We start from the raw sequence: 15,429 nt of genomic DNA on the forward strand, positions 1-15,429 counted from the left end.
AAATATTTGCAAATATTAATGTTATCATTTTTATTCTAGTCATTTGAATTCTGACTCGTCTAGTCAACGTACCATATCATTTTTAAACGTTTTGTTACTATACGTGGATACACATGAATAATGTAAGGGTTAGTTAATCATGTTGTTACAGATATGTTTTTATAAAGCAAACAAATGAGTTATTAGGACAGTATGATGTGAACGAAATAAAAAAATCATTTACTTGAAAATGTGTTTATTTTATAATTTAAATATCATTCCTAACAGTACTAAAATAACTATGGTGAGTATATTTTGTACACGGTTAATTGAACAAGGCTTTCACGGCAGTGTACCTATTGCTAACAGTTTCCTTAAATTAGACAACAAAATATACAAAATTATTTATAAATGAATTTTCTATTGTTTCGCTTAATTGAGACACATTATGTACAAATCATTATTCGTTTAAAAACGCGATCGCATCAATTTATTTATTTATTTTATCAAAATAATTTATTGCTGTATTTTACATATTTTTAAAAAGTTATTGAACCTTAAGACAAACTAATAAAGTTCAAAATATGGTGGGAACTATATACCCATCGCTTTATAAAGGCATCTATTAAAATTCCACTACTCATACAAGAATACAAGTGATAGCATACTTGGCTCAGCACTGCCGTGCGCGCCGATCAGTCGCTGTCACTGTCATCCGCTGTAAAGTCGTAGGGGCGGAACTTGGCGCGGAACTTCGTGACGTAGATCTCCTCATCTTCCCGACTGAGGAGACACTGCCGCCAGTCTGCTTTGTCGTCGCAGTTCAGGATCGGCGGGCCTGATAGTACATCCCTGGAAATATTTTGTCATTTTAATTCGCGGCGATTCGCAATTGAGGGTTGAAATGGTAAGATAACAAAACCATTGGTTCTCAAAACAAACAAATGCATATTGCTTAATAAACACACAGCTTTCCTATTTTGAAACAATTTATGAAAATTATCTTGGCAAAAAAAAACAAATTCAAAATTAACCCATTCTCAGTTTCAACAGAGAGACTTAATAGTAAAACAACAGGACAACTGTGTGGGACTGTAGGTATTGAACAAAAAAAGCCGAAACTAGAGAAATACCTACTGCAGGTAATTTTTGTCCAGTTTTCTCTATTATATGGCAGCATATTATGGTATTTTATGATAGCGTTTAATTTAATCAGCATATTGAAAGAATACCAGGATGGGTATATCAAAAAACCGCAGCAGCGTACTGAAATTATTTTCCCTGCTCTGGTTGGGACTAGTCTGCTATTTCAAATCAAAATAGAGAATAACTTGCCTGCCAAACTGTATAGGGAAGTTCGGTTTGGTCCTGGCGAAGATCTGGTCTCCGGTAGGCAGGTCGGCGTGGAAGTACGGCGAGCCCGGCAGCGCCACCTGGCTGATGTCTGCGTAAGGCGGCAGCACCTCGAGCTGGATGCTATTGATGCCCGCCTCGTCCTGAAGAAGCATAGCGTTCAGGGATATGAGACTACATATATGAAAATACTACTACATAAAGCTTGCATGCTTGAATTCGGAGTTATGACGCGCGCGCACTGGTGACTTTTGTCACAGTGACGATATGTTCCACGACAAAAAAAGAAGACCCGTGCGCGCGCGTCTTTACTGGAGTATTTTACTAAAAAGTTTCGATGTGCTTTTTCCGAAAAATGCACCTACTAGAAGTTGAATATCTCCTTTCAACTTAATTTACGATAAAGAAAAAATATCTTAAACTAATCATTAGTTACAATTTTATTTAGGTATCAGTCTTTTTTTTAATGCATAGTTCTGACTAGATTTAAAACAAACTTCCACCAACCAATTCCCTAATGGTAATAGTAAAAAAGTGCCGTAACAAAGCTTTTTAATTTCTGATTTGTCTACTAACCTGGAAGACCTCCAATATCTGCGGCACCGAGGCTTTCGGCACCGGCACCGACTGTATCTGCATGTGGGACGTGCGGAAGTTGCGTTCGAAGAACACCACCGCTAGGTCCATCGACGCGTAGAACTTCTTCAATGCTTCCTTGAACTGCTTTATTTCTTTTACTATTTCATCTGGCGCCTGTTAATAAAATATACAAATTGATTTTGTTACCCACATTTGAAGTTTTTACTACATCTATATTTTGAAAGAGAAAGGTCACTGATTGACTGACTCACTCATCACGAAATTTCAGAAACTACAAGTGCTAGGACTCAAATTTTGCATGGGGGTTCCTTTTAGAACGTAGGTGCTCACTAGAACGGATTTTACGAAACTTCACCCCTAAGGGGGTAAAACGGAATCTACGCGTACGAAGTCACGGGCGGCCGCTAGTAGTTGATAAATATGAAAAGTATAAGAGTACGAACTACTACTACGTCAGGCAATCTTTTGACAGTATGACAAGTCGGATGTATAGGTTAGAATTTTGGCAACTTGTACGACATAGCAAGTATTTCATCATCACCATTTTTTTAAGGAAAATGAACTCTAATGTGTGTCAAAAGTAATATGTATTTGAAACTTACCTTTGTAACGGACTGATGATGAGCAATAGGTAGAATCAACGCGTGGTAAGGAGTCAGCGGTCCTTTAGCCAACGCCAAATAACAATGCGTACCAACACTTATCACTAAATGTTTCTCAACTGTTGGAGATGATAGACAAAACCAACAGCTGTCTGGAATAGAAAAATCAGTTTTTAGACATTTTGAAACAGTATTTTCGCCAATTTATTTGAGATTATTTACTGCTACTGAGACCATATGAAAAAGAGATGTTTTTTGACTCAATGATTGACTAATAGGGTTGAGAATGGTACAACAAACCTGGATCAAATTCTCGCTTCTTTCTTTCTGGGTTATTGCCATCTTTTCTTTTTCGTTTTCCATGATCATCATCTGGAGCATCCATGTTGTAGAAGAATTGTCCATTGCCAGTAACCTAAAAACCATCATAAAAAAATTAGTCTTTTTTTTTTTGTTTCAATTTATCCCATTGTTTTAGGCCATTCCTTTGTCAATAATGTCCTAAGGAAGGAAGGAGGCTTATGTTCAAGTTTGACATTTACGATTAAGTTTAAACTGTACTATAAGTAACTGTACTGCAACCATAGGTGATTAGTCCATGTATCATGTGTTTTAAAAAACGATTTACCTTCACAACCTTCCCAGGTTGATGTTGCTTCAGTAGGTCTACATCATACGGACATGGTGTCTCATCGGTGGTGGCTTGCAAGAGGTCAGTCATTCTCATCCGGGAGATAGGCTGCAGAGAGCAGGCGTAAACCCATTTCTCTTTCATTTTGTTACCAACGGGCGCTAAACCTATGAACCTTGTAGCAGATTCTCGGTAATCTTGATGCATGCTCTGATTTCTGTAGAACAAATAATTATTCATATTAGGATATTNGTTTGTCATTTTAATTCGCGATTAAAATTAAGGTTAGAATGGTAAGATAACAAAACCATTGGTTCTTAAAACAAATAAATACCTATTGTTTAGAGGGAAACACAGTTCCTATTTTGACATTTTGAAATAATGAACTATGTGGATGTAGGCCCACCTACATCCACATAGTTCATTATGATCCCAATCTAATTGCCGAACTAGAGAGCTCAAAAACTAAACTCCGACAAACGAGTCTCCGACATTACGTTGACCGGACTATTCGGCTATTTCCGATAAAGGTAAAACGCCTTTGTTGGAGTAGCGTAGTTTCTGATTAAATTCATGTCGAAATTAAACGGTGTCGGTTTAACGTAATGTCGAAGAAACTTGTCGAAGTTCCGTTAGTACGCCTTTATAGACAAGAACTTGCCTGCCAAACTGTATGGGGAAGTTCGGTTTGGTCCTGGCGAAGATCTGGTCTCCGGTAGGCAGGTCGGCGTGGAAGTACGGCGAGCCCGGCAGCGCCACCTGGCTGATGTCTGCGTAAGGCGGCAGCACTTCTAGTTGGATGCTATTGATGCCCGCCTCGTCCTGGAAAAGCATAGCGTTCAGGGATATGAGATTTCATATAGGCAAATAATAGTACCTAAAGCTTGCACGCTTGAATTCAGTTTTTTTTTTTTTTATGTATAACAAGGCAGGTATTTGACCACAATCGCACCTGATGTTAAGTGGGATGCAGTCTAGGATGGTACATATCACCGTGACGATATGTCCCTTTTTTAAAGGTGTAGGAGAAACAGATATATTATCAATTTATCACGGATAATACTGCCACGGCGACAAAAATAAGTCAAGCTTGCGCGCGCGTCTTTACTGGAGCATTTTGCTAAAAAGTTTCGATGTGCTTTTTCCGAAAAATGCACCTATTAGAAGTTGAATATCTCCTTTCAACTTAATTTACGATAAAGAAAAAATATCTTAAACAAATAATTAGTTACAATTTAGGTATCAGTTTTTTTTTTAATGCTTAGTTCTGGCTAGTTTTAAAACAAATTTGTCGAGTGGCAACACTGCAGAGGTACAATTCCCTAAATGGTAATAGTAAAAAAGTGCCATAACAAAGCTTTTTAATTTCTGATTTGTCTACTAACCTGGAAGACCTCCAATATCTGCGGCACGGAGGCTTTCGGTACCGGCACCGACTGTATCTGCATGTGGGACGTGCGGAAGTTGCGTTCGAAGAACACCACCGCTAGGTCCATTGACGCGTAGAACTTCTTTAACGCTTCTTTGAACTGCTTTATTTCTTTTACTATTTCATCTGGCGCCTATGAACGAAATGAAATAAACAAGTTGTTTTTAATAATTTACTCACTTTTTAAGTTTTTACTTGTCGACAAATATCAAAAATATAAGAGTATGAACTACTATTTACTATGTCAGGCAAACTTTTGATTGTATGAAATTACTAACTAATTTATAATTAGTCGGAATTAGTAAAAAATATAGCTTTGAATTTTGGCAGCTTGTACGATATAGCAGGCATCTATGTCATCATCGCCATTTTTAAGGATGTGATTCATGAAAATGAATGAATTCATGTTTCAAAAGTAATCTGCATTTGAAACTTACCTTTGTAACAGACTGATGATGAGCAATAGGTAGAATCAACGCGTGGTAAGGAGTCAGCGGTCCTTTAGCCAACGCCAAGTAACAATGCGTACCAACACTTATTACTAAATGTTTCTCAACTGTTGGAGATGATAGACAGAACCAACAGCTATCTGGAATAGAAAAATCAGTTTTTAGACATTTTGAAACAGTATTTTCGCCAATTTATTTGAGATTATTTACTGGTACTGAGACCCATATGAAAAAGAGATGTTCTTTATCTGGAAGACTGACTAAAAGGGTTGAAATAGGAGAAACAAACCTGGATCAAATTCTCGTTTCTTTCTTTCTGGGTTATTGCCATCTTTTCTTTTTCGCTTTCCATGATCGTCATCTGGAGCATCCATGTTGTAGAAGAATTGTCCATTGCCAGTAACCTAAAAACCATCATAAAAAAATTAGTCTTTTTTTTTGTTTCAATTTATCACATTGTTTTAGGACATTCATTTGTCAATAATGTCCTAAAGCGGCGGTATGTTAAAGTTTGACATTAATTACGTTTAAATTGTTTAATCTGCAAACCGACTATTATCTGATTTAATGTGTCTTGTTTTAAAAATGATTTACCTTAACAACTTTCCCAGGTTGATGTTGCTTCAGTAGGTCTACGTCATACGGACATGGTGTCTCATCGGTGGTGGCTTGCAAGAGGTCAGTCATTCTCATCCTGGAGATAGGCTGCAGAGAGCAGGCGTAAACCCATTTCTCTTTCATTTTGTTACCAACAGGCGCTAAACCTATGAACCTTGTGGCAGATTCTCGGTAATCTTGATGCATGCTCTGATTTCTGTAGAACAAATAATTATTCATATAAGGATATTATACCAAGGCTAAAAGACAACTACTTCTTTATGGGACAAAAGCCATATCTTAAAACTAAATAGATCATTTTAAGATGTAATTTGTGATAATGCAACTTAAATTTTTACCTGTATGGTTGTCTTTCATAGTATTTGCTAGTAGATGGCACAAAATGATACCTTGGTTTTATATGAATTGATAACCAAGCCAGGAGATCTGAAAGATTTTCTTTTTCTAGATCAATCTGTAAAAAAGCCATATTTTTACAGTTATAGATATTTTAATAGAGTTCAATTAGACTAGAATATTAAGCGACACAAAACTACAAGCCCTTTTTATTTAAGGATATAACAGAAGTAACAATAAAAGTGTTGAAGTCTAACAAAGAGTTGAGATGCAAGAACATGCCAAGACGCGGACTCTAACATTTTTTTTACCTGTTGATTTTCATCCTTCTCAATCCCAAAGGGCCATAACGTGGTTATCAGCACGTCCACGCCCCTGTACTCGCTCTGTCCCCTGAAACATGCATCTCTCACTGCACTACAGTCGCTCGGCTCAAACGTACACATCGGAATCTCTTTCCCAAGCTCTCTGCGGGACAGTCCAGTGAGATACGCTATTTTTACATCCGAACTAGTTGTAAAGAGACCTCTTCTTCCTGTAAAATTTTATACATTTAGTTCTTAACAAAATAGGTATTTTATAAATTAAATTAAAAAAGGATGTTTCATTTATTAACATCTTACCCATGTAAATAACATTTGGTACAATTTCTCCCCCTTCTTCACAATAATATTTCACATGGTCACTATTGGAAGGTCCAAACACATAAGTGGTCACTGGAACTGTAAATAACAATCATTACTTCATTATCTTGTCACATTTCTGAACCTAAAGATGTAATAAAATCAATTTTGATTGAGAAATTCAACAATTATTGCCATTTTAAACAGCATAAATAAGTAATTGTTACTTTCAATGTCCTTTTTTGTAACAAAACCATAAGAAAATTGTCTAATGTATCCTTAATAGAAAGGTCACACCCAATGAAGCATACAATAATTACTATTTTAGGTTCAAGATAGTACCTTTCCTAGTCCCTAGTTTGTAGGCGTCGAGCTGAGAGTTATCCTCTCCAAAGAAGTTCCCAGCGCAGAGTAACACATCAAATGGTCCAGACTTCTTTACTATAGATTCTACGCGCGAAAATAGAGCATTAAAATTACCGTTCACATCTCCGCATACAAGCCTGAAAGAAAGCCATTATAAATTTTTTGGTTTATTAACAAATAATAGATACCTACAAGTGGTTTTGTTTACGTGTTTACTTACGTTTTTTGTTTATCAGACATTGTTATTACGCTTATAGGTTATAAATTGATTACTGCAATGCTAGCCACTATTGACTACCGAAACTACCGATTACGAACATCGATTAATAATAGCTAAATTTAGCATGTACACAAATAGTAAGACGAGCTTTAAGATCCACTTCTAAACCATTTCATCAAGAAATTAGCGATCAAAAGGAATCAAAAGTAGGAATCACAAAAATCAAAAACAGAAACAGCAAAATTGTCAATTTGTCTGTTTGTCAAAAAATGACAATTTGTCAGTCACATTATTTTGCCGATTCGTTTTTGAAACAGATTAGAAAACTTATGTATCTTTTTTCCGAATCAAACTTATTTTATTATATGAAAAATATTTTTTCTTCTATTGTTCCATACACAGCACCCAAACTATAATGTCATTTAGGAAATTATTAGATTGTCTTATTTTTGTAATTTTTATCTAAAGAACAATAAAAAATAAAAATAACACTACTTCATAACAAAAAGTTAAACAGCTTTATACTGTATCGGACTAAATAGTTCTTTCTAACGGTAAAATAAACGCATCTTACTTTCTAAAATGTCAACAATGTCAGTCAATGGAGGGATGAAGAAGAAATGGTGTGTGTGATTTTATTGTTATTTTATTGAAATTAAACTTTTATTATTTTATAAAAGTCGTTTTTAAAGTGATACGCTTAACGTGTAATAAGTATGGCATCGTCTAGTAAATTACCTGGTACTGGACTGGAAGATGTTGGCGTACCGGGACAGTCATATCTTCGGGACGCTCTCACAAGTTGCACTGATCCATTGAAAGCTATTGAGGAATTCCAGCTTGAAAACGGTATTCTCCTGCCTTCCCTGCGACCTATGCTACCTCTTCTTGATCTACATGGTGTTCGCAGACTAGATTTTCATACTTCTGTACTGGAAGAGTTGAGAGATAAACTCATAGCACATATCAATGAACTTGGGTCTAAGGATAGTAAAGAAAATGACAAGAAATTAAAGGAATTATTATCTAAGAGCTTCTCGGTAGTCAGGGTGAAAGCCCTGAGACCAGTTATAATGAGCATTTTGAAGAACACTCCTCATATTGATGACAAGTATCTAAAAGTATTGGTCAGGGACCGAGAACTCTATAATGACACTGACACTGAGGTTAAGAGACAGATTTGGCAAGATAACCAATCCTTATTTGGTGATGAAGTGTCTCCCCTTTTAAGTCAGTACATCAGAGAAAAAGAAAATATTTTGTTTGACCATGAAAACTTAACCAACTTATTCTTTTCACCATCACCCAAAGTAAGACGACAAGGAGCAGTAGTGCAGAAATTAGCTCACATGATTGGTAACAGTGTGAAATTATATGATATGGTATTACAGTTCCTACGCACATTGTTTTTACGGACGCGCAATGTGCACTATTGTACTCTAAGAGCAGAATTGCTGATGGCCTTACATGACTTAGAAATTCAAGATATTATATCTGTTGACCCCTGTCATAAATTTACTTGGTGCTTAGATGCTTGTATAAGAGAAAGAAATGTTGATATAAAGAGATCTAGAGAACTGCAGGGATTTCTAGACAGTATCAAAAGAGGTCAAGAGCAAGTATTGGGTGATCTATCTATGACCTTATGTGATCCTTATGCAATAAACTTTTTAGCTACATCAGCAATCAAAATATTGCAGCATTTGATAAATACTGAAGGTCTCCCGAGAGATAATACAATCCTAATTCTTTTATTGAGAATGTTGGCTTTGGGTTTGAGTGCATGGGTTATGATTGACTCTCAAGAGTTCAAAGAACCTAAACTTGATAGCCAAGTGGTAACTAAATACTTGCCAGCCCTAATGTCTCTTATGGTGGATGACCAAGTCAGAGCATTGCACAACAAACTGCCCCCAGATGAAAGAGAGTCTGCCATCACCACCATTGAGCATTCAGGGCCTGCCCCTGATGCCTGTGAGGCTTACATGAGGGAAAGCTCAGTCTGCGGTGTGTTAGCTATGTATTACACTCTTCATGCAGCAAAACTTCGCGATAGAGGAGCCCTTCTAAGAATATTAAGCATCTTGGGCAGTTGCAAAGATGGCAGAGCTTATGAAGACCCATTCCTACATGCACTGGTAGCTTTACTAGTACAGCTACCTGATGAATTCCAGGGAGAAGACTTTAGTACAGTATTATTTGATGAGTTCTTTTTTGCTGGTCTATCTAAAGATAATGTCACAAGACATCTGCTCAAATTACTATGGTACATTTATCCAAAGTTGCCAGAGACCAGAATACAGACTTTAATGAAGGCGTTACAGCCAGGCACACAGCATAATGAATCTGTACACAAGTTGCATGAAGCGCTTCAACAAAAGTTGACTGCACAAATCGAACCAGTACCGACCACAAGTGAAATGGAGTATTTAGACTCGCCTTTAATGAGTGTTCCTACACCGGCACCTTACCACATGTAATTTACACTGTTAATTAATTATAACTAAGCATTTAAGAATTAAATTGACTATACATATTTTTAATCCAAGTCTTTTATTTCCACAACTGTTACAAAAATTAAAAGATTAGAATAATCGTAGATATTTATTAGTACTTATACAAGTAAATTATAGTAAAATTAAGTACATTGTTATAAAGAATACATAGCTATTGTATACAGATCAATGAACGGATTAGAAGGCTGAGCATCTTTGGCAGTTAAAATTACGATTGCACGAATTAAAGTCTTGAGTAGTTATGATAGAGTTGGGAGTTGTGCGTTTAGGAGCGGTGGTCGCGGCGCTCGGGCTTGAGGTCTAGCGAGTGGAGGGAGCGAAGGGACCGCGAGCGCTCGAACAACGAAGGGTCGGTGTAGATGGGCTCGCTGCCGTCATCGAAGGCGTTTGCCAGGCGCCCTGCTGAGCCGGCCTCGTCTCCCACCTCAGCAAATGTTCTGCCCAGGCCGCTGGAATCGATAAAGAATTTTTTTAAAAACGGGTCAGAAGTATCCTACAATTGTTTAATCAACTGTTAAGGTGCGCACGGATTGCGCGTACCCTGGGTACGCGTATCCGGAACGCCTAGTCCATACATACATGGACTGGTCTAGGCGTACCCAGGGTACGCGCAATCCGTACGCACCTTTACATTACCACAGATAATATAACATTACTAAGGCAAACTGGAGGAGAACGCCATGTGACATTAAGTTCGCCTTTTACCCTGTTCTATTATGTGCAAATAAGTTTAAAAAAATAATGATGTCCAAGCAAGTCTCAATGCCAAGTTTGAAGTTCTACTTAAAGGTTTGCTTTAAAACTCAGCGTCAAAACCTGCTTAGATCGATCTATTACGCCCATATTCACCAATATTACTATGAGATCTCTCAGTGCGCGTGGACACAGGGTGACATGAACCAATCACAGAGCTCTATTCAACGCTGTGCGTTCAATTTGCTGCTTTACTTAAAGAAGCATCGTTTGTGAATACTTACGGACGTTAAAAAATTCTTGCTAGTGAAGTTGACACCACATTATTCCGAATCAAATCTACTTATACACTTTCGTGATGCTAGTAAACGGATTACCTCAAAGAGAATGGTTTGTGTAGATGTGAGGCGGAGAAGAGCGAGGGCCTGGTGGGCCTCGGGCCCGGCGTGACGGGGCGCAGCGCCGGCGCAGGGCTCGACGCTTGGATGTTCTTGCGCAGCACACGCCAGTATCGCCTGAGGAAGACGGCAGAACACGTAAGTCGATCAATTTAATCTAAGCTATAATAGCGGAACGTCACTGACTGACTGACTCACTCACTCATCAGGAAATCTCAGAAACTACAAGTCGAAATTTGCATGGGGTTCCTTTTAGAACGTAGGGCTAAGGGGGTAAAACGGGATCCACGCGTATGAAGTCACGGGTGGCCGCTAGTAACGAATTTAAGGCCCGGTTCCCACCAATGCGGAGAGGAGAGGTGGTTGAATAAACAATCAGATTTCCCGAACCGAAGCTGGTGAGGTGATGTGGAAATTATGAAATCTGATTGGGTATTTAAACACATTTCCTTTCCTCTCCTGATGGAAACCGACAATCGGGCCTAAGTAAGTAGATCTTGAATTTCCTTTAAAAGGGTGAACATACCGTACTTCTAGGTAGATGGATAAAAGTCTCAGCTATTCTAGATCAGTTAGGTACCTAATGCTAAATTGTGTTTTTAGTAGGTAATAGTTCCTGTAAAGTTTTTTAACTGCTCGAGTTTTATATTTAGGCGCGTTACACGACATTTTTCTGCTTAGCCCAATGGTCAATCGTAAACCTACGCTTGCTATGAATACAAAACTCAATTATTTTATACTCGCCTGTAAATATACAAAGCGGCAGTCAGCATTGCCAGCAGGAGCGACAGTAGCACGCACAGTGCCACCAGCAGCGCCCGGTAGTGGTAGGGCGAGACGCACACGCCGACCTCCGCCACCACCGGCGACGAGTCTGATGGCCCGTTCTCTTCTAACAGTTCGTTGCGGTTGTCGAACACCTAGGTAGGAATAATCAAGATGCATCAATGTAGCCTAAAGCCTCTATTATAAATTTACAGACCTCAAGAACCCCATGCCCTCTAAAATATGTATGCCATGTCGTTGGTACGGGAATAATCCAACATCTGCAACTCCTGTATACTTATAGTCAGGATGTACAATTTGGCCTCCAATGAAACCCAACCAGTGATGGTTGAGTTGTCCCAGAGGCTTCCGACTTCTATGTCGTTGGTAGATAGGTCGTAGGCTTACAGCAGAGACAGAATGAGCGCTTGATCGGCATAAAGTTTTCAGGCGCCTACGAATCTTGTTATACCAAAGTTTAACGTTGAATGTGGCTATGATAATCAAGTAGGCACTTAACGTAGCCTCCTACTTCAAATTTAAGGTATTTTCAATAGATAAGTACTATGTTTATGTAATTTTCTTTCTTCATTGAACTTACCTCAATCATCTTCCGAACGTGACTCGGCGTCTCCACTTCTTCCTTCAGATATTTGTCCACCCCAGTCTCTTCATACGACACTTTGTACACTGCTCCATCCTTGTCTTTGGCGTCGGTGCTATCTGCGCTGGAGTCGCTTGTCTCGTCGGGCTTCACCTCAGCTGTGTCGTTGCCCTCAGCGGCAATAGTAGCGTTGACATCCCTTCTGCGACGGCCGAAGGACGGCTCTGACCGACCAGTGTGACTCGGACAGTAGGCCTGGGAAATAAAAAAGTAAATGATAAACAAAAAGAAATGATGATTCAACTCATTCATGGTTGGTTAAGAAAACTTTCTTGCAATTATTGTAGGTACTAGCTACCTATTATCTTTATTTAATTAACAATGTCTTCTATACTGCTGTGGCAAATACAACTATGTACATAGTACAAAGAACATAAACAGTCAATAATCGCAAACTTACAACCTAGATATAGAAGTAGTAATTAGCATAGAGCAGTAAATGATAGATTAGCAAAAGTGCACCAACAGCAAAACAGATAAACGCATAGCCGATAACCTGCGGCCCAGTTATAACATTCGATGTTTATTTTAAACCCATTGACGTAATTAGAACTGTTTGTGTTCAGTTATCATTATAATGTGTTTCATTAGATTGTTAATTATAAAAACAATCGTAATGAATAATTATATTGATATGTCTGGCAGGGAAGTATGCGAAACTTATTTTGTAATATTACGTGAGTTGAGTTTGAGTGTAATTTAAAATTAAACTTTAGACAGTAAACAATAAATACAGATCCAGGTATCAGACAGATTGAATAAATAGATAAAAGCAATATATTTTCCTGAAAGTCCGAANGGAGGGACCGCGAGCGCTCGAACAGCGAAGGGTCGGTGTAGATGGGCTCGCTGCCGTCGTCGAAGGCGTTTGCCAGGCGCCCTGCTGAGCCGGCCTCGTCTCCCACCTCGGCGAATGTTCTGCCCAGGCCGCTGGAATCGATAAAGATTTTTTTTAAAAAACGTCTCTGAAGTATTCTTCATTTGTGCTAATCAGCCCTTACGTTACTAAGGCGAACTGGAGGAGAACGCCTTAATACATTAAGTTCGCCCTTTTACCCTGTTCTATGTGCAAATACTTAGTTTTGAAAAATATTCAAGCAAGTTTCAAATCAATGCCAAGTACTGAATGTTTGCTTTATATCTTAGCGTCAAAACCTGCTTAGATCGATCTGTAACTTTGCTACACCCTTACAGGGTCAATGTATGAATGCATGTATATCTGTATGTGCTGAATATGTTATTGCAAATGAATAAATCCCTTCTGACCCACTGCACTACCAAACCACACTACCAGTAGTGTCGTGGGGAATATTTTTTCCCTTCTGCACTACCAAGCCAGTAGTGTAGTGGGTAACATACATCTTCATTCCCATCGACACTACTACCATAACTGAATGTAAAATTTGTAAAATTTTGGATTGTTTTGTTATAAATTATGTTTATATGCAACCCTAACCTTTGTGCAAATTTGCAGTTTGACGAAATTTACTGAAAATAAAATATTACCTAAAAGGGCTTATTAAATCTTATACCTATATAACTTTGCGTGAAAGAAAAACAAAATTAAATTATTTTACCCGACTACGGCAAAGCAAAAGGAGGGTTATGATTTTGACAGGCTATGTATGTAATGTATGTTCATCTGTTCCCTCGTAACTTCTAAACCACTTATCAGAATTCGACAAATCCCAACTTCCCAACTAATATTATAAATGCGAAAGTAACTCTGTCTGTCTGTCTGTCTGTCTGTCTGTCTGTCTGTCTGTCTGTTACGCTTTCCCGCTTAAACCTCGCAACCGATTTTGATGAAATTTGGCATAGAGATAGTTTGAGTCCCGGGAAAGAACATAGGATAGTTTTTATCCCGGTTTTTGAAACAGGGACGCGCGCGATAAAGTTTTTCTGTGACAGACAAAATTCCACGCGGGCGAAGCCGCGGGCGGAAAGCTAGTGACATATCATTAGAAGCGTCTTAATTGTCCGCTGGTTATAGGCTATATGGGGTTTCACAAAATCTAATGTAGCGCCCTCTAGCGGACAAACCATACAGAGTAAAAAAATAAAATTAAGATAAATATGCCGTGTTTGGTATCATTTGAAAGCGCTTTACTTGTACATTTACCGTAACAATACATAAGCCCTTTTAGGTAACATTTTATTTTCAGTAAATTTCGTCAAACTGCAAAATTGCACAGAGGTTAGGGTTGCATATAAACATAATTTATTACAAAACAATCTAAAATTTTGCAAATTTTACATTCAGTTATGGTAGTAGTGTCGATGGGAATGAAGATGTAAGGCCCTCAAAAATTATCCGACACTACTGGCTTGGTAGTGTAGAAGGGAAAAAATATTCCCCACGGCACTACTGGTAGTGTGGTTTGGTAGTGCGGTGGGTCAGAAGGGGAATAAATAAATATCACGCCCATATTCACCAATATTACTAAGAGGCCGTGGACACAGGGTGACACATGAACCAATCACATAGCTCTATTCAACGCTGTGCGTTCAATTTGCTGCTTCACTTAAAGAAGCATCGTTTGTGAATACGGACTTTAAAAAATTCTTGCTAGTGAAGTTGACACCACATTATTCCGAATCAAATCTACTTATACACTTTCGTGATGCTAGTAAACGGATTACCTCAAAGAGAATGGTTTGTGTAGATGTGAGGCGGAGAAGAGCGAGGGCCTGGTGGGGCGCGGGCCCGGCGTGACGGGGCGCAGCGCCGGCGCAGGGCTCGACGCTTGGATGTTCTTGCGCAGCACACGCCAGTATCGCCTGAGGAAGACAGCGGAACACGTAAGTAGATCAATTTCATCTAAGCTATAATAGCGGAACGTCACTGACTGACTGACTCACTCACTCATCACGAAATCTCAGAAACTACGAGTCTCGAAATTTGCATGGGGTTCCTTTTAGAACGTAGGTGCTAACTAAGACGGGATTTTGCAAAACTCGACCCCTAAAACGGGATCCACGCGTACGCGGGCGGCCACTAGTAACGAATTTTTAAGGCCCGGTTCCTACCAAAGCGGACAGGAGAGGTGTTTGAATATAGGTACAACCAGATTTCACGAACCGAAGCTGAGTAGATAGTGAGATAATATGGAAATTATGAGATGATTGGGTATTCAAACACATTTCCTATCCTCTCCTGATGAAAACCGAGCCTAAGTAAGTAGGT

General features: G+C 38.6%; 3 protein-coding genes across 4 annotated transcripts in view; 1 reads left to right on the plus strand and 2 right to left on the minus strand.

Moving 5' to 3' along the window:
- Positions 1 to 615: 615 nt before the first annotated feature.
- Positions 616 to 7,448, minus strand: LOC114351210 (CWF19-like protein 1). Its single transcript, XM_028302325.1, has 16 exons — positions 7,207 to 7,448; positions 6,963 to 7,123; positions 6,621 to 6,719; positions 6,309 to 6,532; positions 6,000 to 6,115; positions 5,638 to 5,857; positions 5,333 to 5,447; positions 5,032 to 5,183; positions 4,551 to 4,727; positions 3,827 to 3,987; positions 3,163 to 3,382; positions 2,835 to 2,949; positions 2,535 to 2,686; positions 1,909 to 2,085; positions 1,315 to 1,475; positions 616 to 831 (listed from the first exon to the last, which is right to left on the minus strand). Exons 1-16 carry the CDS (start codon positions 7,224 to 7,226, stop codon positions 675 to 677), a joined length of 2,427 nt encoding a protein of 808 aa, XP_028158126.1. The 5' UTR covers positions 7,227 to 7,448; the 3' UTR covers positions 616 to 674.
- Positions 7,449 to 7,785: 337 nt separating this feature from the next.
- NELF-B (negative elongation factor B) lies at positions 7,786 to 9,749 on the plus strand. The gene has a single exon (XM_028302321.1). It carries the CDS (start codon positions 7,923 to 7,925, stop codon positions 9,684 to 9,686), a length of 1,764 nt encoding a protein of 587 aa, XP_028158122.1. The 5' UTR covers positions 7,786 to 7,922; the 3' UTR covers positions 9,687 to 9,749.
- Positions 9,750 to 9,828: 79 nt separating this feature from the next.
- nompA (no mechanoreceptor potential A) overlaps positions 9,829 to 15,429 on the minus strand; it is a 28,376-nt gene continuing 22,775 nt past the window's right edge. For both annotated transcript variants that reach the window (XM_028302319.1, XM_028302320.1), the window contains 3 exons: positions 14,886 to 15,023; positions 13,043 to 13,172; positions 9,829 to 10,041 (listed from right to left, as the gene is read on the minus strand). In XM_028302319.1, the coding sequence (XP_028158120.1) occupies positions 9,988 to 10,041; positions 13,043 to 13,172; positions 14,886 to 15,023 (322 nt within the window). In that variant the 3' untranslated portion in view covers positions 9,829 to 9,987. The remainder of the gene's footprint in view (positions 10,042 to 13,042; positions 13,173 to 14,885; positions 15,024 to 15,429) is intronic.

Source organism: Ostrinia furnacalis, unplaced genomic scaffold, assembly GCF_004193835.3.
Source record: "Ostrinia furnacalis isolate ACB-3 unplaced genomic scaffold, ASM419383v2 OfSCF1110, whole genome shotgun sequence".
Classification (NCBI taxonomy): Eukaryota; Metazoa; Arthropoda; class Insecta; order Lepidoptera; family Crambidae; genus Ostrinia; species Ostrinia furnacalis.

Coding starts and splice junctions, on each gene's coding strand:
- LOC114351210 (XM_028302325.1), bottom strand. CDS start 7,226: ATGTCTGATAAACAAAAAAC. Junction 6,533..6,620: donor ACCAAATGTTATTTACATGG/GTAAGATGTTAA, acceptor AAAATTTTACAG/GAAGAAGAGGTCTCTTTACA. Junction 2,950..3,162: donor AACCTGGGAAGGTTGTGAAG/GTAAATCGTTTT, acceptor GATGGTTTTTAG/GTTACTGGCAATGGACAATT.
- NELF-B (XM_028302321.1), top strand. CDS start 7,923: ATGGCATCGTCTAGTAAATTACCTGGTACTGGACTGGAAGATGTTGGC.